The 24,981-nt window shown below is 29.2% G+C and overlaps 1 protein-coding gene and 2 long non-coding RNA genes across 5 annotated transcripts; 2 read left to right on the top strand and 1 right to left on the bottom strand.

Moving 5' to 3' along the window:
• The first annotated feature begins 3,073 nt into the window (after positions 1-3,073).
• LOC136078099 (uncharacterized) lies at positions 3,074-6,563 on the top strand. 3 transcript variants are annotated; one of them, XR_010637517.1, is made up of 6 exons: positions 3,075-3,476; positions 3,802-4,735; positions 4,854-4,951; positions 5,047-5,208; positions 5,327-6,000; positions 6,086-6,562. It is a non-coding gene; the product is annotated as an uncharacterized LOC136078099 (long non-coding RNA). The 3 variants fall into 3 exon arrangements; XR_010637516.1 differs by having other exon boundaries at positions 3,074-3,476; positions 3,802-4,951; positions 5,285-6,000; positions 6,086-6,563; XR_010637515.1 differs by having other exon boundaries at positions 3,802-4,951.
• Positions 6,564-11,046: 4,483 nt separating this feature from the next.
• LOC136078622 (uncharacterized) lies at positions 11,047-13,398 on the bottom strand. The gene is made up of 5 exons (XM_065794405.1): positions 13,311-13,398; positions 13,132-13,160; positions 11,644-13,021; positions 11,508-11,561; positions 11,047-11,304 (listed from the first exon to the last, which is right to left on the bottom strand). The coding sequence occupies exons 1-3, from the start codon at positions 13,396-13,398 to the stop codon at positions 12,356-12,358; spliced, it is 783 nt and encodes a 260-aa protein (XP_065650477.1). The 3' UTR covers positions 11,047-11,304; positions 11,508-11,561; positions 11,644-12,355.
• A 7,297-nt stretch (positions 13,399-20,695) lies between these two features.
• Positions 20,696-24,578, top strand: LOC136078098 (uncharacterized). Its single transcript, XR_010637514.1, has 2 exons — positions 20,696-24,063; positions 24,384-24,578. It is a non-coding gene; the product is annotated as an uncharacterized LOC136078098 (long non-coding RNA).
• The last annotated feature ends 403 nt before the right edge of the window (positions 24,579-24,981 follow it).

Below are 24,981 nucleotides of genomic sequence, written 5' to 3'. Positions count from 1 at the left end.
CATAATGACTATTAAATAACATTATAACAATGAATAACATTAACATGGGTGAGCCTAACAAAAGAAAGAGCAGAAACAAAAGAAAGAAAGAGACGAATTTAAAACATATTGCAAACCTTGCCAAAGGTTAAGGTTTGTTTTAAAAAAAAATTAAATAACCTAATGCACTATTACAAAAAGCGGCAGATGCAACCTTGAAGTGTACGTAGCGAAAAGTTTACTTAGAACGTCGAAGTATTTATTACCGATCCTGCCGACTATATACTTCAAAATAATTGTCAAAAAAGTATATATATCTATCACAACAAATCACCAAATAGAGACGTCAACGTCTCTGAATTTTCAAAGTGTGAAACTGGTGACAATGCTCGAAAAGAAATTCAGTTAAACATTTTTTATCATTCATTCTAATGGGAGGTCACCGGGCAGCTGGTATGCTTAATCTTGTCAAAAAGGCATAGAGATGCACGGCATCAACATTAGTGGTTGCCGTGGGTATAAAAGTTCCTCCATTATGTGTGGGGTCTACATTGGGTTGCAAGCCTCTTTTAAGAAGTTAAATACACTAACTGAAAATGTTCCATGCGCCGGCCATTTTTTGAATCAGGTTAGTGCGGCAGCAGCTGAGTCTTGTGTGGTAGCTGTTTCTTACTTTGGCTATCTTTAACAGCTAGATAACTATTTTTTAGTTTCAACGCATTGCTCGGAAGCCTTGATATCAAGATTGGAAAAAGGTGGAGAGGTTTCAAAAAGTTTCTCACAAACTAAATGGTCTGCATGTACATATGCTCTTCAACGGTTTTTTATAAGTTACAAGGTATAGTTACAGAATCAGTTTTATTAAGTTTTTAGTTGTCAATAGTACTTATATATTTAATAGTACTATTATATTTAAAATATGCGTATAAACTTCAAAGTAGTAACTAAACAATGACAAAGCGCAACAGTCGAACACAATAGTAAAAACTAGTGGACTTCTCAGTAAAATTGATCAGCAAAAGACAGCTTTCATGAAAGGCTTAACAAAGTGAACAAAATGTTTCGAGTCGTTGAAATAAACTTAATAGTGGCAAATGACTTGTATAACTCTTTTTTTATTTTTGTTCAAGAGGTCTGATTAAGTTTTGACAAATTTGAAAAAGAAGCTATAACATTGGTGGACACCGGTAAGTACTCTGCTGACCAGAAACAAAAAAGAGCGCACAAACGTCAACATGGCAGATTGACGTTTATTGAGGCATAAGACTTTACTGGATAAGGAAAAATGATTACAGAGGTTAATATCATCATGGATCAACTTTTAGCAGAGCTTCAAAGGCGAAAGAAAGCTTACGTTTTGTTTATCTTTCGTTTTGGATTTCGTGTCTATCTTTCAGATACGGATTATGTTGCAATTACATCAGACGCCCTAGAGCTTTTAAAAACCTACACAAACTATCAGAAATTTAGATTTTAGTGTTCGAGTGCGAGAGGCGGGAAGGAGAAGCTGAAAGATGAAAAACATACTAAAAACTTCAAAAATTCAAAATTTTTTATAAGAAATAATTTAAATACAGTTAAATATTGTCAGAGTTTCATCTGATGCTACAGATTTTTTTTTTTTATTAAAATACAAAAGTCATTTCTATATTTATTTATTAGCATGTTTACGTAATTTTTAAGTTTTTTTAGGTAACAACTTTTTGAAAATGCTAATAAGCGGAGTTGTTTTCCGAAATTCTTAATAGCAGCTTCAATAATTTACAATGTAAAGAGTTTCATTTTTTATGATGCGTGTATGAAAAAGTTTTTCACGTTTATATTACATTTAATTTTTTAATATTCTTATGTCGGTTGTTTATATTGTTGTTTTTGCTAATTATTTATTACTATTAATATTATCTATCAGTTTCAATCGTTATTTGGGTATCCATTTTCAATCATTATTGAACATATTTTTTAATATTTACTTTGTAATTGTTATGTAAACAGGTTATTCAACAGAAGTTGTTGCTGAACCCGCTCAATATCATCTCTAATATTTCTTAACCATTGGTTTGGGCCTGTAAAAAAGAAAAGAAGTTTTTTTAAAATTTTAAAATATGTATACTCAAAAAAAAGAGTTTATAAACAGAAAAAGTCACTTAACGCATAGGTTTGCTAACTTTAACGTTTAAAGCTTCTCTTCAATAATCTGAAAAGAAATTTTTAAACAATTTTATTTTTTTCAAATATCTAAAAACCCATGCAAAAATTATCATTCCATGGAAATCATTAAAGTTATTTAAGAAACAATCCAATTTTCTTAGTTAAATCTCTAAAAATCTAATTATTATTTCAAATAATATTGTGCTTTTTAAGCATATTCATATTCCCTTCACTCAATAACTTATATTCCTAACTACTACTAGTATATATAGATAGAGCTCAGTTCACAGCTGAGTTCTATCTATATATGAAAAGCTCCCACGCAAAACCAGACTTGTTCATATTTCAAAATTTTAACATATATTGATATTTTTAATTCTTTGATTTATGTTGACAACCAAGGGCAGATGCAGCATTCTTCGGTTTTTGAGATTTCGGATGCAGCATTTTTCGGTTTTTGAGTTTGCTCCATGTCTAGAAGCTAACTTCTAGACATGGAGCAAACTCTAAAGGAAAATCAAAAGGCACTGTTTTCCGTGTGTTGTAGGTGTACTCGGTGATCAATTAAAAGCATAATTTAACTCATTTACACAATTTTTAGACCCTGCTCAATAGACTCAAAGGTCAAAATTTCACCTCGAAAAATCATATTATAACCGGTTAAATAACTTTAAAAATGGATATCTTCGATGCACTGTTTTTATCCGAATTTTTAGGTCTATATAATCATTTTAAGCCTAACTTTATAGTAATTGAATAAACTTTAGACTGTGCTCAAGCGTTCTGGACCCTGAGTTTTGACCCGGTTTCTTAAAAATTTGACCGGTTTTTACTATACCTTCAACTTGCCGGTTTATTTATTTTATTGAGATCGCTAACATTTATGACGCTTTTAAGCTTTATTTAAGTAGTAAAATTGATTTTTTCGCATAGAGAAAAATCAAAAATAATTTTTTACAAAAATAAATTTTAAAGGAAAAATTAATATATCTACATTAACAGTGGAAACAAATATAATTTAATATTTAATATAAAATGGGAAAAGATACAAGATCGAAACATTAAGTTTTTTTGATCAATGATACCATTGAGATACTACCATCATCTCAATTGCCTACTGGAGAGCAAGTTCTGCAATATTTACATGGCAAACTAATTAAAGTAAGAAAAGAAAAATTACAATGTAAACTCAGTGATATAGTTTCTTGCAAATTTCCCCATGGGAGTTTTGAAATTGGTTGCAATAACCCTGGAGGATGTAATTTTCTTAAAAGCACTTGTGTTGTTTCGTCACTGAAGAAAATCTGGAACAGAAGTTCATTTCCAATAGTAGCTGACCAATATATTAGGTACATTTACCTAATATATTGGTCAGAAATTAAATTCAAAAATAAATATATACTGCATCATTATGCAGTATATATTTATTTTTGAATTTAATTTCTTAAAACAAATATATACATACACACACACACAGATATATAGACACATATATATATATATATAGATATATATATATATATATGCAGATCTATATATATGGATATATATATATATATATATATATATATATATATATATATATATATATATATATATATATATATATATATATATATATATATATAGGTAAGAATCTTACCATAACACTACAACATTGTTTTCTTTATATAGAAGTAAGATCTTGTGCTTGGAAAATCGTAGAAAGAAGCTATCAAAAAACAGATCACGTAAATCACCACAAAATTTAAGTACTATAGATAACTACAAACGTGAAATAAAGTGCTTATTTGATATAAGTGTGAAAGATGTGCGAAAAATTTTATCAAACAAATCACTAAAGTGGAAAGAAATGTCGATATAAATTTTTTTAATGATCAACAAGGAGAATGTAAAGCTGTGATGGGTGGAATAGACAAAAAGTACTTATTTACTGCTTGTAGAAAGCAAAGGGAGGTTAAATCTACCAAAAAGAGGGTGACTCCTTCAAATAGTAAAATATTAGCTTCTGAATATATAAGCAATTTAGCTGTAAATCAGGTTAGCAGTGAAGAATCACAATGCGAAGAGGATAACCAAAGTTTTGAATATCAAAAGAAAAGGAAACCAAGATCTCATAAAGAAAACCAAATTTTGTTGAATTTATGCTACCTAGGAAAATCTTAAAGGCTACTGCTGTTACAGCAAAGAGATATGGTATTCAGAGTTCAGCACATACAGCTACTTTGGCTAATGTCATTAACTCAGCTGGTGGAAACCTAAAGGACTTTGATATTTCTTTTAAGTCAGCAAAGGTCCATTCAAATGATGGAATTAATGATAATGGTTTAAAAATAAAGGAAAATTTCATTAAAATAGCCCAGGGAAAACTACTTTGTGTTCATTTTGATACAAAATTAGTAAAAGAGTATTTTTATGGTGAAAATAGAAACGTTGAGCGCTTAGCACTAGTGATTTCAAGTCCTAGTATTGATAAAGAACAACTTATTGGGGTTCTTTCTATAACAGATAGTCGTGGAATAACACAAGCCAAAGCTATTAAGGAAATATTGGTGCCAAAGCTATTAAGGAAATAGTGTATGTTTTGACACTACATCTTCAAATACAGGTGAGAATAATTTGTGCACCTAATAGTATAATATATGATATTTTTGTAATTTGTTGTTTTTATAATTTTCATTATACTTTTTAATTTTTTTCTCTTCAAATAAATGAATCAAATCAAGGCTGGATGCAGGGTGCATGTGTATTGCTGGAAAAATGGATGTGCAGACCAATAATATGGTTTGCTTGCAGACATCACATATATGAGCTCCGTATTAAGGTTAGAACCATACTATTTATTGTTTATTTATAAAATACTTTTAATCTAGTTCTGTTCAAAGGGTTTTTTTTATTTTCTTATTTGTCATTATCTAGCATGCAGCACTTGCAGTTTCTGGGATAGTTTCAAATGGACCAGTTGATAATTTTTTCAAAAAAATTCAAAATTTCTGGGAAACTATAAAGCTGCACATAAATTTCAACAACCTTAACAGGTTTGAATGGAGCAAGCGAAAAGGAACATTTTTAGAAGAAAAGGTAGAGATTTGTATATTTCTTTTTTCTAAATTAAAAAAAAATCATATTAACAAGTTTGAATTACATTTTTTCGAAGGCTTTTAAACCAAAATTTATCTTGAATGTTCCTTGTTCACAGACAATTTTCCACGTGGTGGCTACAAGCATTTGGCAGAACTTGCTCTGGTTTGGCTAGGCAGTGATAAACTAGCAAATTTTAAATTTCGTAAACCTATAGCTTTTCATCATGCAAGATTTTTATCAAAAGCTATCTACTACATGACAATAGAACTGCTTACATTTAATTTGCAGCAATTTGATATAATTAGTGCAGAAGAAATAGCAACAGTTGATCAAGTTGCTGAGTTTACTGGGCTATTTCATGCAAGATGGTTTTTAAAAGCACCATTGGCAGCCTCTTCTCCTTGCTTAGATTTATGTGCAATCAGGAACATGATCAAGTATGGATCATTTAATAAAACTATTTCAACTGCAGCAATTAAAAGTTTAAAAAATCATTTATGGTTTCTTGTTGGTTTAAAAAATCATTTATGGTCTTGTTGGTGTTGGTTTAAATGTTGTACTTACTATATGCGATGAAACGCTAGACAATAACACAAGAGAAAAAATTGCCAAAAAATTATTTTTATACCCTAAACCTTCAAGATTAATATTGGGAAAACCACCTTTTCCAAACATTAACATAACGAAAATTCCCGAGTTATGGGAACTGGTTGGACCTCAAAGCTGGATTCTAATTCAACAGCTAAATCTATCTGCAATAGAAACAGAATGGATGCAAGTTAGCTCAAAGTAAGTTTTTTTCTTAATTGATTTAATTTTATTAAATTTTTTACCATTTAAATATTTAAAAATGCCTGTATATATTTTATTTTAGAGATTAGAATAATTTTTTAGGATATCGAGTCCTAAAAAAATTCATAGAAAAGTTAACAGTAGTAAATGATTGTGCTGAGAGAGGAGTAAAGCTTATCCAAGACTTTACACACATGTGCCAGGATGAGAGAGGAGTAAAACTTATCCAAAACTCTACACACATGTGCCAGGATGAGAGAGGAGTAAAACTTATCCAAGACTCTACACACATGTGCCAGGATGAGCGAGGAGTAAAGCTTATCCAAGACTTTACACACATGTGCCAGGATGAGAGAGGAGTAAAGCTTATCCAAGACTTTACACACATGTGCCAGGATGAGAGAGGAGTAAAACTTATCCAAGACTTTACTCACATGTGCCAGGATGAGGAATTAAAGCAATGTTTGATGCTTTCAATTTCAAGTCACAGACAAAAATTTTCAGTCAGTACTAAAGACAAAATGTCAAAAATTATTTAACATGTGTTATGTAATTATTACATTGTTATGATTATATATTATGATTATATATATATATATATATATATATATATATATATATATATATATATATATATATATATATATATATATATATATTATGATTATTGTATATATTATGATTATATATATATATTATGGTTATTATGGTTATAATTTCATAAATTTATGTCAAGTCATAAATTTATGTCAAGTTAATTGATAAAAAAAATTATTTTTAAAACATGATTTTAAAACAAAAATTTTTAAAAATTGTAATTTTTATTTATAAATATGGTTAAAAAAAGCTTTCTAAACCCACATATGGGCATAACTATGCATAACACAATATGAAAACTATCCCTAGTTGTATATTTCTTCTGCTGTCGATAGCTAGCTATTAAATCTAATATTACGTAGAAACCGGGTTCTTTTGAGAAACCAGGTCAAAGTTTTGACATAAAAAACTTACAAAACAACATCTAAAGCTGTCCTAATAGTCTCTATTTTGCTGAATTATTGTTTTAATTGATCACACAAATGTCCCTATTCACTTAAACAAAAAACAAACAAAAAATTAATTAATTAAGGAGGTTTAGCTACTCATAATATGACTTTTTGGGGCAAAAATTTAGCTTTCGAGCCCGTTGAGCGGGGTCTAAAATTTGAGCAAATAAGTTATATTTTGTTTTTTATTGATCCTAGAGTACGCCCACAGCACATGAAAAACAGTGCCTTTTGATTTTCAAAAATAAGGGGCGTTTGACCCACCCTAATGTTTATACTTATGTCAAATAAGGGTGCTTTGCAAAAAATTGCTATGATTGAAGCCTGGGAATAAAAAAGCCCCAAAGTTTTCGTCCCCTGCCCCAAACATGAAAGCAATAAGTTGGCAAAATATTTTTTGTATTATTCGGTTTATATTCAGCGATAAATTTTAAATATCATAGTAAAATACTTTAGCGTTCAAAAATTATAAACCCCCTTCGATTTAAAGGGGTTACAAATTTTATATGGTCTAATTTTTGAATTTTGAGAGATTATACTATGAAACTTAAAATTTTTTGATAAATGTAAGTCTAGTTAAGAATAGTAAAAGAGTATTTTATCAACTTGTTGCCCTCACGTTTGGGGCTTTCGGATCCAGGTTTTTTTGGCAAAGACCAAAAAAAGCTGGATCCGAAAGAAAAATATTCAAAAAAAATGTTTTGCCATATTTTCTTTTGATTCATTTTTGACACTCTGTGTCGGGTCGTGATGGTGTCACCCAGTGCATATTTTCTTTTCATTTATTTTTGTGTCAACCCTCTGCGTCAGGTCGTAATGGTGTCACCACGCCTCTGCAAGTGGAATTTTTTTTGCTGTTTAAGTTCAGCTACAACCTGGACTTTTGACTCGTGCACAGTTAAATTTTTCAATTTTTGCAAGTGGACTTTGCACACATTGCAGCACTTAAACTGCGGACCACTAAAATCAAAGTTAAACTCAGAAACCAAAATTTTTTAAAACATCTGACACGAGACTTTGTATTCTTCAGTACAGTTCTTACACATCTTACGCAAGTTTTTAAAACTTTTTAATTCAGGCAGCAGATATATGCCTACTCTTTTACCTTTACCGTTATGACTTTCTTTTTCCTTCAAACAACTAATAAGTTTTTCTATACTGTCCTTTTTTGCAAAGACTTGTGAGATATCCTGATCCACGTTGACCCTCCTTTTGGCAGGCCACTAGTAACATGTGAACGTTTAAGTACTCGGTTCTTTTTGATAGGTTGAACCGCATGCAAGAAAGTTGCACGACATACTTTTCTCTTTTTGCCAGTTGACTTTTTTTTTAATTTAATAAACGCAAGCAATTAGACGGTTGAATTTCTTGTAGATGCATTACTTAATCAACTTGCATTTGTAATGTGTGCATGCTTAATTAGTATAGTGTCTTGATGAGTCTTGACAGCTGTCTTAAACAGGCAACTTCAACACTGCTGCACATCTTTTCATGTAAGTTCATTACATTAGTATGCTGAACCTTGTTTTTGTTTGCAGGTAGCCTTCTAGTCTACGTTTTCACACAAATCCACTGTGTATCTGAAACAAAAGAGATAACACTGTTGAGAGATGTTTTTGGAGGGAGAACAGAAGGCAAGAGAGTAGAGGTAAAGAGAGAAAAGGTATTTTGGAAAACTTAATGAAGTAATGAGAAAGAAAATATGAAAAGAGGCGCTAAGAACAGATAAGTGTGGAGGGAGAGGGTGCCGTGGACCTACTGACACGTAGAGTCCATTTTTTGCATCATAATCAAGGTTCACGTTAAAATTAGAACTAAAATAAACATAACAACGGTAAAATTCTTTTTTTTAATAATATTTTTTAAATATTATTAAGAAAGGTAATATTTTCCTAAATAAAAAATCTAGATTTCCACAAACGTGCCTCACTTATTTTTTAAGAATGACGCAAAAGTGGGTATAGTTTAAAACAAGATATCTCCATTTCTATAAATCATTTATTTCTGAAATTTTTACATTATACTCCCAAAAGCATGCATTAATGATAGCATGCATTAATGATGCATTTTAAAAGTAATTTTTTATAGATTTATGAACTTTTTTAACAAAAAAGGCAACAAAAAAAAATTAAACATATTTTGACACCATATTTATTTATAATTCTGGTTCATTACCTAAGTTAAACAATAACAAAAGCACCCTGAAAATATCATGTTAGTATTTGGTGCCAATCTGAAAATATCATGTTTTAAAATTAACACATTTGCTAAAAACGACGTTTTGAGAACTAAAGTACAAATAACAAACTAAAAGTTCGGTATATTACAAAAAGAAACCTGAACCAATTAAAAACCTTCACAAAACCAATCAAAAGCCTTCACAAAACCAATCAAAACCAACCAAAAACCTTAACCAACAAAAAGGACTTAACAAACTAAAAGTTGTACTATAAATAAGATATTGTTGTGTAGAGCTTAAATAAGTTCCCGTTCCAGGTATAACAGTTAAAACTCGGACTTCGAGTGAGTTGTTTTTACGCTTCCAGTCAAACACATCTTTTAAAAGTATTACTCGAGTTTTTATGCAGTAAAATCTTTAATAATTCGCGATGAACGTTGAAGAAGAAGGTATATACATCTAAAAAAGATGTATAGTTACATCATTTTATTTGAAAAAGTAACACTTTTAGTCATATATTCGAGAATAATAATGTAAGATTTTTCTCTTGAAAATTGTTTTCGTATATGAGTTAAGTCGAATTTAGCTTAGATTTTGATTGTAACTTAAACATTATTCTAGTAAATATTTTTGAAAAAAAAAGTCATACATAAATCTTCTATTTTTTTAAATTTAATTTGGATTAAATAATACGACAAAAACCATTTTTTGAATAAAAATTTATTTTCTTTTTCTTCTTCTCAGAATCCCAACCAATGATAAAAGAGATGACTAAAAAAGGACTCTACGATGTTATCATTTTAAGGCTGTAATAAATGAATAATAGAATTGGCATAACATAAAAGTTTTATTTCATTATTTAAATGTGCCAAATTTAAAGTATTGTAGCTGAAATTTTAAAGCTGGATGTACAACTGCTGAAAAAGTTGCATGTCATCTTGGTCACATTGTCATCATTTAATTGCTCTGCCAATTCGTTTCAAAAATACTGCCATGAAATTAGTTTATTTATTAATATTATTTCTATACTGAGCTGTGGCTAATTTAGCTTTTGCAATCACATGATTGATTGCCTCTTTTAGGTGGCTCATTTGTTTGTACAAAGTAATACCCCACTTTGTGGCATGTAACACCCACGGTATTACGGTTTTAAGTTTGCTCAAGATATTATTACACGGACATGAGGAGAATGGTCTTGTTGTGAGGAGAATGGTCTTGTCTAATGGCATGCTCTCTGACGAGGCACAGGAAGCACAAAACAAGAATTTCAAATATTTACGTGAAAACTAAACACGCAAATGCAGTCGTTTGGAAACTAACTGATGTATTTTGCCAACTTTTGTGCTCATCAGACCTAATAATCAGCAGAATGAGAAGGCTAAACTCTCAAAATTAAAAATCTCAACTCCCAGAGTAAGTTAGTGATTTGCTTCAGGCTCCGACTGTTGCACTATGCGTCGCGCTGATAGAAAAAACGGAAATAGCCTTATAACTAGCGAACTGTTTAACATTTTGAAGTAATTTTTTTAACAAAGCATCAATTATGAGATATTGTTTGTTTATATATATATATTTATAAAAAAAGTCCGGTTTTTTTTAAAACAGGTTTTTTTGGCGGTTCATTTTCATTCCGGTTTTTTGGCGGTTTATCCGTACTTATTCGATTTTTGATTAAAAAGACATAAAACTGATAGTTTTTGATATTTAAAACTCTAAGTCTGATATATCAGTTTATCTTTTTTAGGGGTTACAGGCATTTTTTGTCTCCTACTTATATTTTCATGTTAAATAAAAAAGGAAATAACATGCACCAGCACCTTGTCTAAAATGTATATTTTCATGTTAAATAAAAAAAGAAATAACATAAATATTTTATTATAAATAAAAGTGAAACAAATAAAAAAGTTCCATTCCCTTCAATTGAAGAATAAAGGTTCTGATGCTAAAAAAGGTTTTTAACAACATGTGGCTATGAAAATAACCGTTTTTTAAAACTTGCTTATCAATTACAGCTGCATGGTTTAATGATACTTCCTTGATTTATTTTCCTAATACGAGCCATTACTCTTTGACTTCCTAAAATTATTTAACAACAAACATTAAAATTTAAAAAAGTTTCATTATTGTAATAAATAGTATCGTTTAAGATGTAAACATTTATTATTGAAAATTATCAATTATCAAATTCTAATTCTAATAATTATACATTCAAGAAAAAAACTGTATTCAGTGTAATAAATAGATAATTTTTTTTTTTTTGCAAGCATAAAAAAACATACTGTGTTGATTATGTGACAAGGCCTCAGAAATATCAGATTGGCTACCACCAGCACCTAAAATGTATCATTAATAGAATTAAACGATAACATTAAATATCTAAATTTAAAGATACACATAGCTTTCTCCAATATTTACCTTAAGAACAGTTATCAGCTGAATCTTCTTGCAGTATAGCTTTTATACCACTTGCATTTTGCTCTTCTTGCAGTATAGATACATGTCAGATGTCATAAATAAATAATTAGCTGTATCCCTAGTATTTTCGGCAAAAAAAGTTAAACGTGCATGACCTACTCATGCAGTTTTGTTGGCTTTGTTCCTGGCTTCAATGGCACTCTCAGACAAAGAACCTATTGGATATTTTTTAAATATTAATTAATTTTTAAAATATTAAAGTATAAAAAATAAAGATTAAAATATTTAATAAAAGAAACACCATGAACTATCCTTCTATGCACAGACTGTGACATTGGAATGGCTTTTAAAAACTGATCGTTAGAAATGAGATCAAACAGACGTTCAGATTTCTGCTTAAAAATTTTTACATCTGGTCTTGTGGTTGTACTGTTCATATCAATGAGCAGGTACCTAAATAGCTTGATCATATTGGTATTCAAATTTAAAGTTCTTCCAGTCACAGATGGATTATTAAAGAATTATCGTGCAACATTGCCAGTGTTGGATGTACCACTTCCCTTCCTGACAAAAAATACCCTTACTTTTAATTGTGTTTTGAATAAGTGCTGGAATTTTTTTTTGTTTTCAATAAATTCTTGGCTGTTTTTTACTAGAATTTTTCTTCCTTGTTTCACTGCAGGAAGTTTGCAAACAGTATTGAAGACCAACTCTATGCTGCATATCCACAAATGAAGACTGCAAACTCCAAGTTTAATATATTCTTGTCTACAAGTTTTAATATATTCTTGTCTACAAGTTTATCTTTATTCCAAATAGTTTCCAAAATAAACTCCTTAGGACTTGCTTGACATACATGACAGCACTGAGATGCTAAATTTTTTTTAAGCATTTTTGATACCATAGCATTAAGTATTTTACCATCATTCATTGTGGTATAAATAGTTGACAAACTTGAATTTATAACAAAAGTATTTTCATGAAGTGTAAACTTAATACTCTCTAAAGATAAAATTTCATTTTGTAAATGTTCACACTTCTCTTGAATAAAACTAGCAGTCTCTTTCGCAAAACAAAACATAAGATGACGGGTTGCATCTGGACTATTTGGATTACAATTTTTCCATATTACCTTTTTTCCACTTCGTACCTCCAACAGTACAAACACTATGCTATATAAAGTGGAATCATCCTTACCTCTCTTCATAGGTGCTGCATTTTGAAACTCAGATTGGTCACTCTGACCATCACCTCCCACTTTGCAAATAACGTATATGTTATCACGTTCCTCCTGTGCTAAAACTTTAATAGGATTATCTTCATCCTCCAAAAGATACTCAAACACTCTAGAACTGAATGTTTGATCATATTGAAGAGACTAGATTTTACTTCAGTTTCTGAATATTCCACATGCTCTGGATATGTCAATTTTTTGTTTTTTTTTAACTTTGTTAAACCTGGAGGAACAAGATGATGATTTTGTGTAACAATTTTCTTAAATTCAGCCCATGTTTTGTCTGTTAGTCTCAAATTGCAAAAAGTATGCAATTATAAATTTGGACCATATAAAGTAGATCTGGGTGCAGTAAAGGGATTAGAGGAAAATCTTTTTACAGTATGTTAAAGTTCTTCCAGTTCTGTTCCCTGAAGATTATCAGTTCTTTTACATTTCATACGACTAGTGAGTTCTGAAAAAGATTTTCTTGGTTTTGGCGCACAAGGTGCAGTATGTATACCTAATTCAGGTTTTCCCATTGTTACAGTATTTCTTCTAAAACATGTATAAAATGTGTGTATATATAAATATATATATATATATATATATTGTGTGTGTATATATATATATATATATATATATATATATATATATATATATATATATATATATATACATATATATATATATATGTATATATATACACACAATATATATATATATATATATATATTTATATATATACATACACACACATGCACACATGCACACGCACACACACACACACACATATATATATACAGACATATTATACGTACCTGTATAATTTCACTCCAAGAGCTTCAAGTATTATTTGGCTCTCTTTCCTTTTTTGTTAACCCTGCTTGATGAGCTGGTTACTCTGCTGAATTAGCTTTTTACCCTCTTTTAAAATAAGCTGCCCCTCCTCATATTTCCTTATCTGTTGCTCAGGGTCTTTTTCTATCCTATATATATATATATATATATATATATATATATATATATATATATATATATATATATATATATATATATATATATATATATATATATATATATATATATATATATATATATATATATATATATATATATATACATATATATATATATATATATATATATATATATATATATATATATATATATATATATATATATATATATATATATATATATATATATATATATATATATATATGTATAACTTACGAGACATAATTTGTATTTTATTTTTTTATCCAGAAAATCTTTGTATTTAGTGAAGAACAAACTGCTTTTTTTCCACATTAGTTAAAGTTTTTTATCAACTCAAAAGCCAGTCTTCGAAAATTGTGAAACTAACCATACAGCCAGCATTATCTAGTGCAATAAACTTAGACTGCAAAAATTTGGCACAGGCTTTAAAATTTTTTCTTAAGAATACATGCCTTGGGGGAAATGCATGTGTTAAAAGTTGACTAAGAGTGAATGTAGCCATTTTGATAATTTATCGCTAGGTAATGTTTGTTATTGAACTACGGAAATTTCATTTACTTCACAGAATTTAGTCAGTTTTTAAATAAAACTCGCATTAGTAAAAATGATTTTAAAGCATAAGGTCAAAGAGGTCGCCTGAATATTTTTACATGGCAGTAAAGTCAATTCGCAGAAGCTATATTTTATTCAAAAAAAAACGAGGCGACCTCTGTGACCACATGCTCAAATCAATCAATGATTAAGAAATCAAAAAATCAGCAAAAAAATGCTATGCAAAAACCTTTTTTTTGTATTTCTAGTTTTACATTCAACTAAACATATGATTATTTTAATTTCGCATAAAAATAATATGAAAATTTAACACTTTTCATTTACCTTGAAAGGATTTTAACAAAAATGCGAGTTTTTTAAAACCTTGAAAAAACCCTTAAAATATCAAAAGTATAAAAAAAATAAGACTGATTTTTTTTTTTAATAGAGAATTAAAAACTAAATGCAAAAAAAAAACAACTTAAAAAGTTTAAATACGAAAAATCACTAAAAAATATGTACAAAATCCTATTTCCGCTAAGCGACGCATAGTGTGTCGATTCACTCAAAATACGATTTCTTATTTTATGCATGTTTGTATGTTTTATAAACTGTTAATGTGTTTCAAATTGTCAATGTTTTATTGTAATATTTTTTATTTTTATTTTTAATGACCTAAATCTTTACTTAAAATTAATTACCTAAATCTTAAATATTTAATAGTTATTTAAAATATGACTGTTGAAAATCCGATAAAAATTTATTCAAAAATCTATTTATCTTTGTGTAACTATGGCAAGTATCTGGTTGTTAAGCAATATAGTGTATCCATAGCAACTAAATTAAAAAATTATGACTTCCATTTAAAGTATGACCTCTTATTGGTACTCATGCCAAATTAAGTGAATATAGCAGAACTCATAAAAAATCTGCAACTATCAAAATAGGTTGTTGCTATGTAAATTAGGTGTCCATAAAACTAGGTAACCATAGCAACCAAATGAAAAACATATTCCTCATAAAAACCTCATAATAATGCAAACCTCATATTAATGCACAATCTAATTTTAAAGTATGTAACACTCAAAAAACATCTGCTCCAATCATCGCAATTTTTTGCAAAGCATCCTTATTTGACATAAGTATAAACATATAACTGTTTGAAGTTTGCTCCATGTCTAAAAGTTAGCTATCTCAAAGACCAAAAAATGCTTTAGGCGCCCATGCCTTTAGTTCAAAAGTTTGAATGTTATTTCAGCCCAAAAAAAAACATAACTTATAAACGTTATTTATTCAATACATGTGTGCAAGACAGCAGACTATTTACTGACTTCTTGACTGATTTACAAAATAAAACTAAAACATGCGAGATTGGAACCCTCGAAGAAAGCCTAATACGAGACAGAATAGTCTGTGGTATTGACTCTAAAACTGCCAGAGAACGACTACTTCGAGACACTGAGCTCTCTCTAAAAAAAACAATCAATTTTATGAGAGCATATGAAACATCGAAAACACAACTAAAAGCCCTCCAAAATACAATCCAGGCAAGTTCTTTAAACAAACATGGAAACAAAACTAAATTCAACTCCCTAAAGATTGATAGACCTTTACAAAAATCTTGCTATTACTGTAGATTACAACATACTACCTCGTTTTGCTCAGCATATGGCCTAAAGTGTACAGCATGTGGAAAACTAAACCATTTTGCTAGAGTATGCAGATCCAAAACTAATCGCTTTAATGCTAATCATATAGACCAAGTTGATCAAAAGGAAGCCAACCTCAACGTTGAAGAGTTATATATTCATCATGTTGCAGCACCAATGGAATGTACTGACGATTTAACAACAAATGTTACAGTCAACAACAAAAATATAACATTTGAATTAGATACTAAAGCCCAATGTAACGTCATTCCATACAACGTCTACAACTCTATTCCTGGAACGCCTCCTCTCAAAAAAACAATAACTAGACTAAAATCATATGGTGGAAACAATATTCCTGCACTAGGAACTTGCAATTTGACTGTTAAAAAGAATAACATTTTACGAGTGTGCCAATTTTTTGTTGTATCTCTTTCTGATATAAAACCACTTCTTGGTCTAAGTTCCTGCAAATCTCTTGAAATACTAAACATTAACGATGTTGAAATTGATAAAGCTAACATTTTAAAACATTATGGTGACGTTTTTATCGACCTTGGTTTAGTTAAAGGAAACTATCATATCGCAGTTGCTAAAAATATAATCCCAGTCATTCATGCATCAAGGGAAGTATCAATGACTGTCCTACCTAAACTTAATAACACACTTGACCGTCTAGTAAAAGCTACAGTTATCTCAAAAATTTCTTAACCGACACCTTGGGTACACTCAATGGTCATCATAGAGAAAAAAGATGGATCCTTAAGATAACGTATTGATCCGAAAGAACTAAACAAGCCTGTTTTAAGACAATACAAAACCACTCCATCTACAGAAGAAATCTCTAGCAAACTTTGTGGCAACAAAGTTTTCACTGTCATAGACATGGCTGATTGCTATTGGCATATAAAACTAGATGAACCTTCCTCAGAGCTATGCACATTTAACACTTCTTATGGCCAATACAAATTCAACCGCATGCCATTCGGCATATCATGCGCATCGGATACTGCACAGGAGATGATTGAAATTAACTTTGTGATATCCCTAATGTTCTGGCTATCCACGATGACTTGATCATTTCAGCCAAAACAAATGCAGAGCATGATACAATTTTTCAACAAATTCTACAACGAGCTCGTGATAGAAACATCAGATTCAACTAAAAAAAATACAATTTTGAGTATCTGAAATTAAGTATCTCGGGAATATAATCAGCCATGAAGGCATAGGAATTGATCCTGATAAAACTAAAGCCATATCTGCATACGCATTGCCTGCATGTCAAGCAGATTTGCTACGGCTCTTAGGAATGGTTTACTATCTGCGACAATTCATCCCAAATATGTCAGAGATAACAGGTCCCCTCCGCCAGCTGCTTTAAAAAGACATATTCTGGTCATGGAACCATGAACATACCAGTGCTATGGAAAAAATTAAACAGGTTCTTTCATCTTCTCCTGTACTCTCATTCTTTGACACATCAAAAGATGTCCAGATTCAGGTAGACGCATCTTCACATGGATTAGGAGCCTGTATTATGCAAGAAGGTCACCTGATCAGCTATGCATCTTGTAGTTTAACCATGGCAGAACAGAGATATGCCCAGATAGAGAAAGAACTTTTAACAATCGTTTTTGATTGTGAACGTTTCAACCAATATACCTATGGGCGACAGGTCTCCATAGAAAGTGATCATAAACCTCTTGAATATATTTTGCACAAGCCGCTGTCAGAAGCACCACCTCGCATACAAAGACTTTTGATAAGACTTCAAAAATATCAAGTTGTAGTAATATGTGTTCCAGGAAAAGATCTACACATTGCTGACTCTTTATCACGTGCCCACCTCAACAATTTTGACGAGAATGATAGCCTAAATGAAGACTGCAACGTTATGGTCAACACTTTAGTTCAAAATCTGCCAATATCAACAGATAGACTAAACTTGACCCTGTGCTCTCTCAAATAACAAATTATATAACTTATGGTTGGCCCCGAAACTGACAACCCAGTGAAAAATAAAACCGCGTCCCACATGGGTTCCGCGTGGGTTCCGTGTGGGATTGATGGGATTTACGTGGGACGGATTTTCCCATGTGGTATCCGTATGGAAATTTGTCACCTTAAACCCATGTGGGAAATCCCACATGGGTTACATATGGGAACCATACGGTATTTACACACTTGGGAAATCCCACGTGGGTTTCATGTGGGATTTGCATGGGAATTAATTTGAAAGCTGGAAACTAAAAAACAAACTTTTTAAAAAAAACTAAATAAAAACTTTTAAATCGACATTGCATTGCGTTACGTTTATATTGTGTGAAAATATTTTATATTAATATAGAGAATGGCAAGAAGGTATGTAAGTACCACGAATAATGTTTGTCTTTCTTTACAGAAATAAGATTAAGATTTGTGCAAATAGACGTATTATTAGGATGATATAATAGTTATTTGAATATAGATCTTGAGTATATTATCTGCAAACAATTAACTGATGAAAGTTCAAATGTTGTCAAAAACCAAGCATGCATGCATAGGACACTACAGTGTCCCACAAAGAAATGCAGGTTTGAAAGTCAAAGAATTCCCAATTTTCTTTGTTAAAAAAGAAAAAAATAGGGTGGTGGTGGTGGGGGAGATAAGTTTCTGTAACTTTTTTTATGCTCCAAAACTTTTAACTTTAGATATAATAAGGTCCTTATGACTTAAGGGACTTACAAACTACATTGAGGAACAAAAACAGTATATAAACAGAAACTTTTCAATTTTTAATCTGGAGTACCACAGTGTTATTGGGAATAAAGCCTCTGGGTCCAGTTTTCAAAGTAATATAATTTAAAGTAATGTTTAAATAAAGTAGTATACTTTAAAATGCATATACTATATGATATAGTTATACATATAACTCCTGATATAGTTATACATATAACTCCTGATATAGTTATACATATAATTCCTGATATAGTTATACATATAACTCCTGATAGCTAACTATATGTATAACTATTTATACATATGATTTGTTATAGAAACTTATTTTTTAAGGTTATGCTTGAACAAATTAGTACCAATTAATTCAAATTTAAGATTTAGTAAAAGTTCAAGTTAAAGTTCTTATTTATTCATTGTTTTTGTTAATTTTATATTTATTTGTTCAAATTTGTTAATTAGTACTATTTCTTACTACAGTAAGAATGTTTATCATTGTTGAATGTGATTTTATTTGTTAATTTTATTTTCAACATATTTTGACAACACCCTTTACATTTTAAATGATGACAGCTTTACTTTTCTATTGATGTTAAATTTATTACGTTTCAATAACTCAGATTGTATCATAACTGAATTAATGTAAGCTTTGTAGGGGTTTGTTGTATATTAAATGGTGTTTTAAATAAAGTAAAAATAATATATATATATATATATATATATATATATATATATATATATATATATATATATATATATATATATATATATATATATATATATATATATATATATATATTTACAACATTAAAACAATAAAATTGATACAAAATTTCACTTTAAAAGGAATACCATTAACATTATGATGATAATAGCATTAGGAAACTAGTATTTATGTATTAATATTATACTATAAATAAATAGTTTTTTAATTCATTTTATAAAATAGAGACTGACAACTGATAATTAATGGAAATAAATACAAATTATAAAAATCGTGTAAACTTCATTTATTATTTCTAAATACTATATTAATGTTAGTCTACAAAGTTAAAATCAATTTAGAGCATTGTTATTAATTCTTTTGCGATTCGCACTTCCACTTCTATAAAATAGGTTCCAAATTTATAAAATAGGTGGTCAAAGCTTGCTCAATAATTAGGTTCTCAGCATAACAATGCTTTTTTCTTACACTTTCTAAAGAGAAATATAGCAAATTGATTGCTTATTTTACCTAAATCATAGGATCATCTATGCATAATGATGTCAGATGATGACCCGGTTTATTGAACACCTTCACCCTTTATCAACCTCAGTCAATTTTTTGCCATCTCCCATTGAAAATGATGTCAGTTTTTGTTATATATTATGATATATTATATATATATATATATATATATATACATATATATATATATATATATATATATATATATATATATATATATATATATATATATATATATATATATATATATATATATATATATATATATATATATATATATATATATATATATATGTATATATATATATATATATATATATATATATATATATATATATATATATATATATATATATATATATATAATTTTTACTTTATGTACAACACCATTTGATATACAACAAATTCTTACAAAGCTTACAATAATTCAGTAAAATTCAATCTGAGTTATTGAAACGTAATAAATTTAACATCAATAGAAAAGTAAAGCTGTCATCATTTAAAATGTAAAGGGTGTTGTCAAAATATGTTGAAAGTAAAATTAAGTTACTAATAAAATCACGTCCAACAATGATAAATATTCTTACTGTAGTAAGAATTAGTACTAGTTAACAAATTTGAACAAATAAATATAAAATAGTGAAAAAACAATGAACAAATAAAAACTTGAACTTGAACTAAATCTTGAATTTGAATTAATTGGTACTAATTTGTTCAAGCATAACCTTAAAAAATAAGTTTATATAATAAATTTTATGTATAACTAGTTATGCATATAGTTAACTATCAGGAGTTATATGTATAACTGCATGCATTTTAAAGCATTTTATTTAATTTATATATTACTTTAGATCATATTACTTTGAATACTGGACCCAGCGACTTTATTCCCAATTACACTGGGTAATCCAGATTAAAAATTGAAAAGTTTCTGTAAATATCCTGTTTTTGTTCATAAAACTTAAGTCCCTTAAGTTTTATGAACCTTATTATATATAAAGTTAAAAGTTTTGGAGCCTAAAAAAAATTACGGAAACCTCCCTATCTCCCCCCTATTTTAATTTTTTTTTTTTTAATAAAGAAAATTTGACTTTCAAACCAGCATTTTTTGTAGGACACTGCAGTGTCCTATGCATGCATGCTTGGTTTTTGACAACATTTGAACTTGCATCAGTCAATTGTTTGCAGATAATATACTCAAGAACTATATTCAAATATCATATGGACATGTTAGAGAATGTTCATATGATATTTAAACATCACAAATTTAATAATATTGTTGTGATATGTTATATAAATAATACCATAATAGATTATGATATGAAAATAAGATAGGGTATAAAGGCAATGATCAAAGAATAAATTTACTTATAGAAATTTAGATGTTTGTTTATTAGTTTCAGAATATTTTATTATGTGTGACCGCGGCCTTCTATAATAACAGGCCTTGACATCGCGCAACAAATTTGTTAAACTGAAGGCCAATTCCTAATACTGTGTTTACATTTTCATCTTTTCACATTAGACGAAAGTTTGTGTTCGCGCTTTTTTAATAAATCTTTAAAATTTGATTGGTTTATAAATTAGATAGCGCAACTTCAAGACGATAACGTTGTAAGTTTCAAGGCGTTAACATTGTAAGGTAATAATATTGTCAAACTAACGATTAGTTTTTTTTAATGCCTTTGAAATGCTGTGTATCTCTTTGCAAGTCGAACTATCTCAACTACAACAAAAATATCAATTTATACAATTACAACTACAATATCAATTACAACTACAACGAAGTTTATATGATTGTTTGTGTATTGACTACAAGTTGCCAAGTATAAGAACTTTAACACGATTGACTTCAAAAATAAGCTCAATGGAGGACCTAAGTTTCATAAATAGTATTTTTATGAATTTAAATCCATTAAAAAGAATTTCCATACTACTAATTGATGAGGTCTATGTCAAAGCTTTATTACTTTACCAAAGAGGTGCTTTGTTTGGTCAAGCAGTAAACTACCCTGAAAAGTTAGCTAAAACAATTTTATCATTTATGATTAAATGTCTTTTTGGAGGTCCAGAATTTATATGTAGAGCTCAACCTGTTGCAAATCTTTCCTCTGAATTTCAGTTTGCTCAATGTCAACAACTTGTCTATACAATAAATAATATTGAAAATAGTAAGACACTGGTAATAATTACTGATGGTAACCGTGTAAATCAAAGATTTTTTGGAATGTTTAAAAAAGTTGATAGTAAACCATGGTTAACAACATCAGGTATATATTTATTGTATGATTATGTGCATCTACTAAAATCTATACGAAACAATTGGTTGACAAAAAACACTGGGAACTTCAATTTTTGAACAATAAAGAACTTGCTTTGGCTAAGTGGAGTGATTTAGAAACTATATATAAAACTGAGTGCAGTAGTCTTTTTAAACTCTCTAAACCTACAGCTAAATCAGTTTATCCAAAACCAATAGAGAGACAATCTGTAAAGTTTTGTTTGTCTGTTTTTTGCAAAGAAACAGTAGCTGCATTAAGAACGCATCCAGAGATTGAAAATAAAGCATTTGAAGGTACTGCTGTAATTATTAAAAAAATATTTTTTTTTCAAATGTTGTTAGAAATCCACTCAGTTGGTGATCAACAGATACAACTGCTACGAGATATTGCTGAACTGTCAAATTTTATGAAACCTACAGGTAAGCGTGTAAAACAGCTTACGCTAGATACTAGCAATGCAATAGCGCATTCATGTTATGGCTTTATTGATCTTGTAGAAACTTTGTTGAGTAATGGAGCAAAGTATGTCTTATTAGGTTGGTTTTCAACAGATCCACTTGAAAAAGCTTTTTCTAAGCTTTGACAGGCGAACTGGAGGTACTTACTTTATAAACGCTAAATCTGTAATTGAAAAAATTAATATTCAACTTACTAAACTGATATTACAACTTGACATTCCTGTTGATGGTATCGATGGTCATACTTGTGACATGTTTTAGAGATATTTCTACTGATGAAAAAGAACTTCTGGATAATATACATGATCTTGAAAGCTCAGTTAATAAATCTACATTAGTGGCTATAGTTTACATAGCTGGCTATGTGCAAAAAAGCGAAATAAAAATTTATGATGATTCTACCAATTATTATTATAAATATGGAAGTTATCTGTATAGCCTAAACAGAGGCGGACTTGAAATTTTAGTTCATTGCTGCTAAATATTAATTTAAAATCACAAAAAAACAATGCAGAGTATATTCTAATGTTCTGCTAAAGAATTACTCACTAATTACCATTCCCAAAATACTAAAGCTATCAAAATTTATGTGAAAATTAGTTTTGTAATTAATTATGCTATTTACTTGTTATGTTTTTTATTTTCTCATTAGCCTATATGTCTTTCAATATGTTTGGATTTGTAAATATTTACCCTGTTGAGATATATTGAGAAAAGTTGATTCAAGCAAAAAAACTTTTTTTGCTTGAATCAACTTTTGTTGGTGTTTTTTATTGTTGGTGATTTTTATTGTTACCATTTTTAGCAAAAAAAATTAAAAATACAGTTATCTTTTTAATATATAGATATATACTTTGTTATGGTTCTGCTTGTTATTGATACTATTTAATATTACATAAATATTCTTAATTAAATTTGAAATACGAAAAATATGATTATCTTTTAACAACTTTGTGGTTTTCTTTTTATATTTCCGTCTTTACTAGAGATTATTATTAGAAAACATAGACTGCCATTACACCCTACCTTATATAAAATATATCAATATAAGTACAAGTGAAAGTTTAATCGGCCTTCAGTTTTTACAGCATTTTGCGCGATTTCAAGGCCTGTTATTATAGAAGGCCGTGTGTGTGACGAAAAAGTAAAGATACTTTTGCACCCAGTGGCTATTGCACCCAACGTCTACATCATTGAATAAGTAGGTTTTTACAGTTTTGTTTTTGTTTTTTTGTTTAACTACTTATCCTAATTGATCACTTTTTTTCAGGATTCTCCTCATGGGTTCAAGCTCATTACGCATAATTTGTGTTCAATTACCCATAATACGTTAGTCATTGTAAGTAATAAATTAGGAAATAATTATTTGTGAAATATTGTAGTCATTAATGACTTCAACCTGGCTAATAATTAAAATTGCTTGACTAATAAGGTTCCTTATTAAAATTTCTCTCTCTCTCTCTGTCTCTCTCTCTCTCTCTCTCTCTCTCTCTCTCTCTCTCTCTCTCTCTCTCTCTCTCTCTCTCTCTCTCTCTCTCTCTCTCTGTCTCTCTCTCTCTCTCTCTCTCTCTCTCTCTCTCTCTCTCTCTATATATATATATATATATATATATATATATATATATTTATATATATTTGTATTTATATTTTTTTTTTTAGAAAATGTTTGAAGAAAGTTAGAAGATACTAAAAACCTTTGTAAAAAAAGTGGTATTATGCAAGCCGAAGCGATTTAATTAATTCAATCGACAAAAAACGGCGTGTAAATCGCAAAAGAAAAAATAATATTTTTAATATTCATTTTGGATGTATTGATTAATAGCATTTATTTTAAAATAAATTCATTTTGCAACACGTTTTTTAATTTTATAAAATTTCGTCATAATAGTTTATGGTAAATCCCACATAGGTTATAGGTGAAAAACATCACATGTAAAAGATCAAAAATGCTACTCATTTTGAATACCAAATGGGATAAAGTAGCAAATACCAGATTAAGTTAAGCCTCTCTGAAAGCTTCGATGATTAATTTTAAATTACTTAATTTAAGTAATTTTTAAATTAAAAGAATTTTAAAAATTATCATAGAAGCAATCGGACTTTCATTTGTCTAGTATTGACTACTTTTATACCATTCGGATTAAAATATGTGGCATTCAAGTTCTATAACATGTAGTATTTTCCACCTATATCCCATGTAGGATTTACCACATAAAACCCATGTGGAATTTACCATATGAAACCCACATGGGACAAA

Source organism: Hydra vulgaris, chromosome 03 (genome assembly GCF_038396675.1).
Source record: "Hydra vulgaris chromosome 03, alternate assembly HydraT2T_AEP".
NCBI classification, from domain to species: domain Eukaryota; kingdom Metazoa; phylum Cnidaria; class Hydrozoa; order Anthoathecata; family Hydridae; genus Hydra; species Hydra vulgaris.
Note: the sequence above shows the minus strand (reverse complement) of the source record. Positions and strands in the feature narration are given on the sequence as shown.